The 12,352-nt window shown below is 35.7% G+C and overlaps 1 protein-coding gene across 1 annotated transcript; it reads left to right on the top strand.

Moving 5' to 3' along the window:
• The first annotated feature begins 411 nt into the window (after positions 1-411).
• On the top strand, positions 412-12,118 carry LOC133997344 (cytochrome c oxidase subunit 7A2, mitochondrial). Its single transcript, XM_062436919.1, has 4 exons — positions 412-498; positions 3,181-3,270; positions 8,914-8,998; positions 11,844-12,118. Exons 1-4 carry the CDS (start codon positions 481-483, stop codon positions 11,900-11,902), a joined length of 252 nt encoding a protein of 83 aa, XP_062292903.1. The 5' UTR covers positions 412-480; the 3' UTR covers positions 11,903-12,118.
• Positions 12,119-12,352: the final 234 nt, after the last annotated feature.

Genomic DNA, 12,352 nt, shown 5'->3' with positions numbered 1-12,352 from the left:
CAGTTAGAGCAATGCATTTATTTAGATTTATTTATTTATTAGTCTAAATTTCTGGGATATTAATACTGATCAACTTACATATACACACAAGTATTTGATTATACTGCTGAATAGTCAAATATATAATGAGGTGCTATTAATTATAGCTGTGAAATAAATATAGTGGAGTGGAAGTATAAAGAAGCTTTAAATAGTAATAATCAAGTATTTTCAAGTAATATTTAACTACAGTAAATGTTACTTTCCAACACTAGGAGGATATAAGATGGATGCAGGACACTTTTTACTGTATATTTTTGGGTGCAATGACCTTTTTAATGAGCCCTCTGAGTCACACATGTATGTTCCTGTCACCACCACAGGGGGCGGCAGAGATCTGCCTTTAATTCACCCCGCGAAGAAGAAGAAGACGACGACGCCGACGCAGACGCTATAAGCGGAAGTAGATTCTTTCGGTGTCCTTGTGCGACTCAAGCGAAGATGAACAGACAGATATTTGTGAGTAAACCTGTTTATTTCTAATTTATCACACTAGAATCAGCTTTATATGATTGTTATTTATCGCATGTGTCAGATTATATTGTGTGGATAAGCAACAGAAACGTAATTATGGCTATTTTTACCCTTTTAGCTGAAAAAGGGTCAAAGTCAGATAACGTTAGCTTCATGCTTTCATCCTTTATCTTTATTTTAAACATTTTATAGCTTCTATTGGCTTTATTTTATGTTTTATTCTTTATTTTTTAACCTTAGGCCTACTAATTCTCATACCTGTAGTCCTCACATGTATATTTTATGTCATATCTCGCAGGTGTTTAATGCTATAACTCCACTTTTAACATGATTTTGCTCCAAATTACTTCATATTATTGTTTCTCTTTCTGTTTAATTAGTGCATTTAAGAAAATATCAATTCATTTGAGTCCTGTGTGACCTCAGGTTAATGCAGCTTTAATAGATGAAACTATATATGCAGGGTTCATGTTGGCTAAAGGCCTTAATTTAAAGTGTGACAAATAAAATGTATTATGATTATTATGTTGAAATTGTACTTGGGATAACATTTGTATCTATTTTTATTTATTTTTTAATCTTAGGCCTATTAACTCTGATACCTGCAGTCCTCACATGTATAATTTGTGTCATATCTTGCTGGTGTTTTATGCTATAACTCCAATTTAACATGATTTTGCTCCTAATTATTTAATATTATTGTTTCTATTTCTATTTAATTAATGCTTTTGTAGAAATATCAATGCATTTGAGTCCTGTGTGACCTCAGGCTAATGCAGCTTTAATAGATGAAACTATGGTAAATGGTAAATGGCCTGTACTTATATAGCGCCTTTCTAGTCTTTTCGACCACTCAAAGCGCTTTACAATACATTTCATTCACCCCATTCACACACATTCATACACTGATGGCAGGAGCTACCACGCAGGGTGCCAACCTGCACATCAGGGGAAACTAATCATTCATACACATTCATACACCGTTGGCACAGCAACGGGAGCAATTTGGGGTTAAGTGTCTTAACTATATATGCAGGGTTCATGTTTGCTATAGGCCTTAATTTAAGGGAGTTACAGGGTTAAGGTGCCTCTGTTAGTCATTGTAAAAGCTTTTATTTAACATTGTTAGCTGCTGCTTTTATGTTAATATTTATAATGTTAATGTTTTTTTTTTAAAAAGACGTCTTTTATTTTGATGCTTTTACTTTGTAGCACTTTGAGATTCGCTTCAAATGTAAAGTGTTACAAATAGTGGAATATTATCATTATTAATATTATATTGTACTTGGGATAAAAGCTGCAATTTGTATTAAAGACGATTGTGTTTCATTTTACACAATATGCAAATTCACTGTAAATTTCTTAAAATAATGTTTTTTTCCAGATGGCATTAAGGTCACAACTAATAATGTTTAGGGATGAAATTAGTTAACATTTAGCTGTAATGGTTGATTCTTACAGTGGTTTATAGGTGCCCCCCTCATAGGGCTGAGTATCGTTTAAAAACTGACAATACCAGTACCAATCTAAGTACCTTTAACCTCGTGAGACTTGAGCTTTTGTTTGGTTGGCATTTCTAATCTCTCCTAGATATTTGGGATTAGTTGGACCTGATAAGTACAATAACTTAGCATTGTGTTTGAACAGGAAGTAGGTTTTGAAAAAGGGAAATGTCCTCAGATGGGGACAATGGTTGTTTATGTTGTTTTTACTGTATAAAACAATTAATTCACCAGTGTATACAACTGTTCATTTCCTTACATTTACATCTTCCCTTTACATGAATGATAATAAAGTCCCAATGTCCTCAAACAAGTACTTCCTGATTAGCAGTGTCATAGCTTGTTGCTGTTACTAAAATTAGTCACATTTATATAATGTGAGTATATCAAACTACAAATGTCATTAAGCTTAATTAAACCATAAAATGTGATACGGGCTTTATAACTGGCCCACTTTTATCTGGCTATCAGCTGTTAATTGACTTCATCAAGACACCTGCCATCACGTTTTTTTTTACACATATTGATGTAATGTGCTTTTGTGACCACTAGGTGGCGCAAAAACATGTGTACAAACAAGGTCAACAGGTCAAAGTTCAGCAGAATGAAAGTATAACGTTCAGCAAAACCCAAAATGTAATGTCCTGATATGAGGACGCAGGAGGTTAAAGTGATACTGATGCCAACTGAGTACTTTATTCGATACCCATCATGTGAATAGAAGCATTAAATTACAGTAAATGCCAAAACTCCTCCACATCTAAATGATTTGATTTTTACACTAATATATTTTGAAAGTACATAAAATACAAAATGCTCAAAATCAGCATGAGGGTCACAGCATACACTTAAAAATCTATGCGTGTGTTTGTGCATAGATGCATACTCTGGCAAATGAAAGTCATGAAAGTGCAATGTATGCATGCTTGTGTACTATTTAGGAGGCAAAATAGTCATATATTATAGCTGTGAGTGCAAAAAGGATCGATTGCAGGCATCGTTTGACGGGCGATGGTTCAATACTATGAGTACAGATACCCAGCCTTGTTTCTTACAGTGTGTTATTTGTCAGTAGTCCTTGTATATTAAACATGTTAGTAGGATGAGGGTTTATAGGATGATGTAATGTGTTCACTGACCTTTTCCGTGTCTTTGCTGGTCTCAGGCGCTGCAGAGGATGGTGCGGCGGAGCATCTCCAGCTCCAGCCGTCGCCAGGTGGAGAACCAGGTCCCACAGAAGCAGAAACTGTTTCAGGTAAAAACAAACAAACACTAAAACACTAAAAACAGCTCAAATGGACATTAATCAGTGGAGGAAAGTAACTAAGTACATTTATTTTAAGTATAATTTTGAGGTACTTGTACTTTACTTGATTATTTCCATGTGATGCTGCTTTCTACATTTCAGAGGGAAATATTGTATTTTTTACTCCACTTCATTTTACATTTGACAGCTTTAGTTACTTTTTTGTCTTTTGACGTCTTCCAAAAAGCAGTGTGCAGTCGGCTCACATTTCAGATGGCTATGAGTTGTTAACAGCTCCACCAAACAGTGATTTTTCCCTCTAAACTTCTCACATGGTTTCATTTCAATAAATGTTCAAATTATCCAATATTTAGCAAAAAAACACTACATTGATCTAATACTACTGTACTTTTTTCATGCAGGATTTTAACCTGTAATAGAGTATTTTTTTCACTGCTTTATTGGTATTTAAATAAAGGATTTGAATAGTTCTTCCACCACAGTTTACGACCTGCAGAGATGCTCTTTAATTGTGAACATGTGATTCAAAACCTGTAAAATGTCATAAATGTTACACTCAGTCTAAAGTCTTCCCATATGTGACCAAACTGTACCGGGACTGTCACTGGTGTTTCATTAGAGCATATTTCACCTTATTTGTGACTTCAGCACTCTGAACATTAATAATCATCTTATCATGATGGGAACTTTCACTCTTCATTAATTCATCCCGTTAATTTCTCTTGTCCAAATTAGTATTTTCAACTTGCGTGTTGCTCTGAATGATTAATGGAGAAATTAATGGCTGATAAATTGATGATAAAAATGGTTAGTGAAGCTTATTTCAGCCTCACAGTGTTTGCTAAATAATCTAAACATTATTTACTCAGCTGCAGTTTGTACCTTTTGATCTCACAGATGTTGAGAATGAGAAAATGTTTCCGCTTCAAACTTTAATGTACATCCACTAAAGAATCAGAGCAGAGTCGAGCAGCACAGCCTGAGTAAATATTACATTTAGACTTCAGACTTTCACCTCCTGTATGCTCAAGGTGGTTTCAGTGATTCACACTTGTGGAAAAAACTATTTAAAATTCATTTTATACCGTCATTGTGGTTTTTGTCGTGACTTAAAAACTTAAAGTTTAGTCTTATCTTGACCCGGCGCTTCTACAGATTAATTTCATACCTGATGTGTTACGATCCGCTAAAGTTAGGCACAATATGAGAAGATATTAAATCCCTGATTTTGTTGCTTTGCTGCCATTTTGACTGTACGGGAGCCAGGAGGGACAATCAAGTGAGAGTTGAGTCTTCTTTGTTTGGGAGGGGTTTGATATCATGTGGCATGTTACAGCAAAATCTTCTAAATAAATACAAAATTGACCCATTTTGACATTTGAAAACAATTAAAAACCTCCATAAATTAATTTCTAAAAGCCTGAAATGTTATGACCTTGGTGGCCTAGAATGTCCAAAAAATGGAAATATTTTAAAATGATATATGTTTGCATAGATGGTGTTAAAAGTTAAATAGTGAAGCCAAATATTTAAAAAAAAAAGTGGCATCCTTCACTTTAAATAAATGACAGGGTTCCCACTTGTCCTGAAAAACCTGGTAAATGATTGACCAATTTTCCAGTCATGGAAAACACCTGGCAAATGAGAGGAAAGGTCTAATGTCCTGGAAAAGCTTGAGTTTCTCCTCCCTCTGCTCCTCTCTGCCTTGTGAGTGAACGCAAACGGTGTCTTACTTCTAATGTCGTTAGCATAAATGAACGGGGGGAACAGAAGCGAAAATTAGCATCACAGCTATCAATCAGTCACATTTTCTTTATATATAAAACCTTTCAAACAAATCGAATGCAAAGTAAAAATGTACTTGGTAACTAATGCACACTGAGCTATAAAATATGAGTAGATAAAACAATGCAAGATAAAGACTAAAAGATTAAAAAAAATCATTAAAATAGTGATAAAAATAAATGATAAAATACGACAGAAGAAACTGTACTTGTCTGTCATACTGCAGTGGGAACCCTGAATGAACAGAAATAATTATCTCATTTTAGATTATAAGTGTATTTTCACTATAATGTCAAATCTAAAGAAAATGTTGGTATAGACACTAAATTATAAAGGAGTACTAATATGAACAGCATGTAAGGGTTAAATTAAGACTCGTCATCCTGTTTATTGTTCCCTTATTAAGTTTATACAGGCTGGTTTATAATACCATTACACTATTCTATGCATCTTAAAGAGATTAAAGGGATTATAAAGATTATAAAAGCCTCCCCAGACACATCAGTTCCTCATTTTTCCTCTCCTAAAAAAAGAAAAACAGACATCTGTGAGATCTGAAATATCTTTAAAAAAAAAAAAAAAAAAAGCAACCTGCTGCTGGATAAATATTTAGATTTTATTGCCCCTAAGGTTCACGTGGAGAACACTATGAATCACAAAGTGCTGAAGTCACAAATAAAAGGTTTGGAGAGTGCCGTTAACGTGGAACACATGTGAACACGAGGGATTATATCATAAAAAATAAATAAAAAAACCCAGATGAGTCACGTGTTAATGTTTCATGAAACCGGTAAATACAAATAATCCTGAGTCCACATTTTTTAGGGTCAGACATCAGAAAACTGACTTCAGCCTCATGAAAGAAGCAGCGATGAGACACGTTGCTGTTTTTAGCTCCTGAAAACCCAAACAAAAAAAAAACACAACTGAGTATTTCTGACAGGCTAAAAGCAGCAACGTTTCATCATTTTTCCTTTTTTCAGTGAGATCAGTTTCGGGTTCAAACCCTCAAAAAATGTGAAATCAGAACATCGACTCTACCAAACCTTCACATGTTTGACTGTTGGTGGTTTTCTCCTCAATTTTGTTGCAGTTTCCAGTTTTTTTTCAGACTGTGTGTCCTCTAAGTTGCCAGGTTACCATATGAGAGAAACATCACAGAAATACATCATCATATACACATACAGGTCAATGACGTATAAGGATTTTCAACAACTCAATTTTATAATAATAAAAACAAGCATATCTAATGCAGTAGTTCAAACATTCATAATGTTGTGTACCTGAACATTCATATTACAATTTCAAGATTAATTGGCACTGGTCTTAAAAAAAAAAGTCATGTGGTGCGACCATGATTCATCTTGAAATATCTTATATAAATAAAAGATCATCATTTACAAAAAATATTTAAAAAATGCAAATACTTTGTTTCCAAACACTTTATATTACTGAAAACTTGTAAAAAAAAAAAAAGATGTGAAGCGTCTTAAGTAAATTAATTTATTTCCAGATGAATCATGGTCGCACCACATGACTCTTTTTTAAGGCCAGTGCCAATTAATCTTGAAAAACCCACTAAAATCATTTAATATCAAATGTATAATATGGATCTTCAGGTACACAACATTCTGAATGTTTGAACTACTGCATTAGATATGCTTGTTTTTATTATTCTACAATTGAGTTGTTGTAAATCCTTATACGTCATTGACCCAGATACATAACACACCTCACATGCTGAACAGTGCATGTTTTCATCTCTTTTAAGCAGTGGTTCTTCTTCTCATGAGGACCCTCATCCCTCATTTTTAGCCCCAAAGATAAAAAGATAAGTAGCCAAAAAGAAATGTGTAGAACTAACAAGCACTGCATGTTACTCTGTGTGTTTGAGCTGCAGTGACTTTAGTACCTAAACACTCATTTAGCTCATTTTGTGAAGTTTTGTGAGCAATAATAATGCTTCTATCTAAAAAAACGGACGTACTGCTTTCCATAGCTCCTCATCACTGCTGGTGTTTCAGTGATAAACTCGTAGATGTTTTAACCTGCCAAAATATTCTGTAGACTAAACAAACTTTTTGTATTTATGGCTGGTTTGTTCTCCGACGCTGGCAACCGCCGCTGGAATTTATAATGTCAGCATCAGCAAAAGCAAAAGCAGCGCATGAATCCAAGCAATGTCTTTTTTTATTTTTAAAAAGCTACGCAGACCTCTCGGAGGATGTTTGTCATTCACCCCGAATGTGACCAGACTGCTGGCAGCGAGAACCGACGAGCTCTGACTCACTCTGAGTCCATTTAAAAACTTTAATGGTGGTTTTTTTTTTTTTTTAACTGTGGAAAAATTGCAAGTAAGAAAAAGTGAATAAAAAGTCAGTGTAGTCTTTTTTTAGAGGATACTCTGAGTGTTACTGCTGCGTCATGATAGCAGAATATTGGCTTTACACTCAGACTTGCACATAAGAGGATAATCAGATTTCAGGCTGTAGTTAAAGATCATTTTAATCACCATTTGATCAAGATTATTCCCTTTAGATCAATTGTTTTGTCTGTAAAATGTCAGAAAATAATGAAAACTGCCTGCTTCAGCCTTTTAAATGTCTTGTTTTGTCTGAGCAAGAGTCCAAAACCCCAAAATATTTACTTTACTGGCATGAAAAGTGTCAAATCTTCACATTTAAAGAAGCTGCAGCCAGACATTTTTTTGCATTTTGGCTTGAAAAATGATTATTTGATTATTTAAAAATGGTTGCAGATTTATTAAATGTTGATTTTAATTAATCGTGGCAGCTTTAATGAAATTGCTGTGAAGAAGAAGATAAAGGCAACAGATCAATTTGTACATTAAATGACTTAGAAAATTGGCAAACTGCTTCTTTATTCTTTTAATTGATGCTCTTTCTATTTTATTGCTAATAAAGGATCATTTTTATTATGAATGATCTTATTTTATGAGCCTCAGAAGCCAGATTTTTATAATAATCTCAGGTTGAACTGTGTTGCTATTTGCTGCTTTGCTTACTTTGTTTTATTGTGTTTTTTTAATGCAGTTTTGTTCTGTATAAAGCTTTACTTCATTAAAAGAGAAGTCTGATCTATATTTTTCTTTGTCAACAAATCTCATAAAAGACCGACACATGTGACTCTCAGCTTTAATCCCATTGGTTCCTCCTGATGACGTAAATCTTTAAAAACAGCTAATGTAGAGTTTAATTTCCTCTACAGCACAGATAAATAAGATGTAATTACACAACATATAATTTAAGTTAATAAATCAGTTCATTGTTGGTTTTGGTCTTTTTTTATGAGATTTATTCACAATAAGAAAAAATATATTGAAATCACTCGACTTCTCTTTTAAAGCAAAGTAGTGTCGCAAATATGTATTTTTGAATAGTTAAAATGAATTTTCTGACTTGAATAATGTGATATTACAGCTTTAAATCAGCATTTACAGATGTTATTGTTTATTATATATTATATTTCCTGTAGAAACAATTAGCAGAAATTCTACAGTTGACATGTTTAATATGCTTTGATGTTTATTTATTATTATTTAGCAATTTTGTTTACTGCTGTTGATTTTAAATGTGGTTTATAAATGAATTTGACTTAACTTTACATTTCCCAAAAAGCAGCTTCTTCTCAATCTCCAATAAAAAAAAAATCCTTACGATAAAATCAGACGTACTGTAAGAAAGAACCTTTTATCGCTCTTTGCTTCAACCTTTCACCTGTTGTTCCTCTATTAAAATAAGTCAAGATTCAGTCTGTAACAAACCAGACATTAAACATCCTGACTAAATCCTTTAAATGTGATATTAAGGGATTTTTTTTTTGCAGGAGGACAACGGCATCCCAGTTCACTTGAAAGGAGGCCCAGCCGACGCTCTGCTGTACAGAACAACGATGGTCCTCACCATCCTGGGTGAGACAGTCTCTCTCTCCGTGTGTCTGTGTGCTCGAGGAAATGTTTCACTTAAAGCTGCAGAGCAACAATATCCAACACGTGGTTTCTGGTCTTATTCTGTTTTTGCATGAGTCAACAGTTGATTGTGTTTCAGTACAGCTAAATATAAGTCTGGTTGGTGAGATTTGTGATTTATTTGGACCATAAAAACCACACAGAGAGCTTCAAATGATTTTAGAGTGATGAGGTAGTGGTGAGAACGTGATCCGCCCTTCATCCGGGTCAAATTGACCCCGTCTGTTTTGACTGTTCCTTCTTTCCTCCCTTCATCTGTCTGTCCTTCCTCCCTCCCTCTCTCCTTCTTTCCTTCCTCTCTTTTTCCTCCCTTCCTTCTTTCCTTCCTCCATCTAACTTTCTTCCTTCCTTCTGTCCTTCCTCCCTCCTTCTTTCCTTCCTTCCTTCTTTCTCTCTTTCTTTCCTCCCCCTACCTTTCTTCCTTCTTTCCTTCCCTCCCTCCTTCTTTCTTTCCTTCCCCTACCTTCCTCCCTTCCTTCTTTCCTTTCCTCCCTTCCTTCTTTCCTTTCCTCCCTTCCTTCCTTCTTTCCTTTCCTTCCTTTCCTCCCTTCCATCCTTCCTTCCCTCTTTCCTTCCTTTCCTTCCTTCCTCCCTTCCTTCCTTTCCTTCCTTCCGCCCTTCCTTCTTTCCCTTCCTTCCATCCTTCCTTCCTCCTTTCCTTCCTTTCCTTCCTTCCTCCCTTCTTTCTTTCCCTTCCTTCCATCCTTCCTTCCTCCTTTCCTTCCTTCTTCCTAACTTCCATCCTTCCTTCCTTCTTCCTTTCCTTCCCTCTTCCTTCCTTCCTTCCCTCTTCCTTCCTTCCTTCCTTCCTTCTTTCCTTTCCTCCCTTCATCTGACCGACTACAAGGCTGCAAGTTTCTGACCTGGATGAGCAAAGAAGTCTGTTGTTTGGCTTCTTCAGGACCTTCATATGTTTACGTTCTCGCTCCCATCAAAGACAAATCCAACCAATCAGGAGAGAGAACGTCCTCACCCTACTTTTAGTGAATCTTTTTTTTTTTCAAATCAAATCAATACCTTTATTATTGTCTTTGTACAGCCAATGTGTCTCCAATGGCTGATAACACATAAAAACAACAACAAACAATGAGATAAATAAAAGACATTATTTGTCTTTCACCATCTACTTTATGTTTTTATTTGAAAAGAAGCAAACTAAGGCTGCAACTAATGATTATTTTGCCCATTATTTACTTGATTAATTTGTCTGATTTGTCTATAATATGTAAGAAAATGGTAAAAAATGTCCAAAATCAAAGGTGACATCTTCAGTTTACTGTGATGTTGTGATTTGATGTTTTATCAACACACGTTTGAGAAGCTGAAACCTGCAAATTTTTGGCATTTTTGCGTTAAAAAAATGACCAATGAATAAATAATGATTATGTAAATATGAAAATCAATCATTAATCAGTTAATTGTTGCAGCTCTAGAAGCAAACCGACTACACTGTAAATTAAATCAGCTTGCAGCCAAATCCTCCGATTTTAAATCAGTATGAACGGCTGCTGATCCCTTTTTAATATTTTCTGTTGTTCAAATTCCAAATTTCCAGGAATTTTTTATTTATTTTCCAAACATACAAAAACCACAGAGGACAATAAATTCACCAAAGACATGTGTTTTTAAAAAATAACAAGATCCCGACCTCGTCTCAGTCAGTATTTATTTCCTTTGGCGACGTCGGATCACTTCAGAACAAAACGTAACTGGACCGAACACATTTAGTTCACATTTTTCTTCTTTACAAATTATGCTCCGTGTGTGTGTGTGTGTGTGTGTGTGTGTGTGTGTGTGTGTGTGTGTGTGTGTGTGTGTGTGTGTGTGTGTGTGTGTGTGTGTGTGTGTGTGTGTGTGTGTGTGTGTGTGTGTGTGTGTGTGTGTGTGTGTGTGAATATGTTTTAAGGATCAGTGTTTTAGTTATTTTCAACTGTTTCATTTTGTCACCACAAGGTATTAAATTAATATCTTTTAAGGGTTTAAAGGCTCTAAAAATAAAACAGAAGCTCAGAACATTTATAGAAACTCATTAATGTTTAACCTTCATGTCGTCCTCCCGGGTCAAATTGACCCCGTCTGTTTTGACTGTTCCTTATTTCCTCCCTTCCTTCTGTCTGTCCTTCCTCCCTCCCTCTCTCTTTCTTTCCTTCCTCTCTTTTTCCTCCCTTCCATCTTTCCTTCCTCCATCCCCTTTCTTCCTTCCTTCTGTCCTTCCTTCCTCCCTCCCTCCTTCTTTCCTTCCTTCCTTCTTTCCTCCCTCCCTCCTTCTCTCTTTCTTTCCTACCCCCTACCTTTGTCCCTTCCTTCTTTCCTTTCCTTTCCTCCCTTCCTATCTTCTTTCCTTTCCTTCTTTCTTCCTCCCTTTCATCCTTCCTTCATCCCTCCTTTACTTCCTTCTTCCTCCCTTCCATCTTTCCCTTCTTTCTTCCTTTCCTTCTTTCCTTTCCTTCCTTCTTCCTCCCTTCCATCCCCATCTTTCCTTCCTTCTTCCTCCCTTCCTTCCTTCTTTCCTTTCCTCCCTTCTTTCCTTTCCTCCTTTACTTCCTTCCATCCTTCCTTCTTCTCTCCTTTCCTTCCTTCTTCCTTCCTCCCTTCCATCCTCCTTTCCTTCCTTCCTTCTTCCTTCCTTCCTTCTTTCCTTTCCTCCCTTCCTTTCCTTCTTCCTCCCTTCCTTCCTTGACTCGAGGACACCAGGAGGGTTAATAAATGTATTAATGTGTTATTAGTGACCCAGCAGCTGTTTCCTTCCTGCTTCACTAACCATGGCTGCTGTGTGTTTCTCTTGCAGGAACCGGCTACGTCGTGTACGAGCTGGTGAGCGCAGCGTTCCCTAAGAAGAAAGACTGAAACTCCTAAATGCTACCGCTGTCTTATTTCAATGTTTTAAAAAAAATAAATAACAACAACTGGCCAGGTGCTCCTCCTTGTAATATAAGTGATAAATAACTCCTGTTATGGTGGGAAATCTAGTTTCATGTTCATGGGATCAATATTTATTTCTTGTACTCTCCTGTCTCTACCTGACGACCTGAGGATCAATACAATAAAAAACCTCTCATGACCAAAAAACCTGCTCTCGTCTGTTTTCCTTTAATAGTTTGGTACATTTTATTTTCTTATGTGTGTTTGTTAGGAGGCAAAATGACCCAAACAGGTGAATATCTGCTATTACTGCATCATATCGTATAAAGTATCGTATTTCATTCACAGGTCTGATGTTGCTCATTATTAACCCTTTACAATACTTTCTGTCTTTTACTCATGACTTGGCCCAAAATGCACAAAAATCACACTTTT

The sequence above is a fragment of the Scomber scombrus genome, chromosome 17 (assembly GCF_963691925.1).
Source record: "Scomber scombrus chromosome 17, fScoSco1.1, whole genome shotgun sequence".
Lineage (NCBI taxonomy): Eukaryota > Metazoa > Chordata > Actinopteri > Scombriformes > Scombridae > Scomber > Scomber scombrus.
This window is presented reverse-complemented; position numbering and strand designations above follow the sequence as displayed.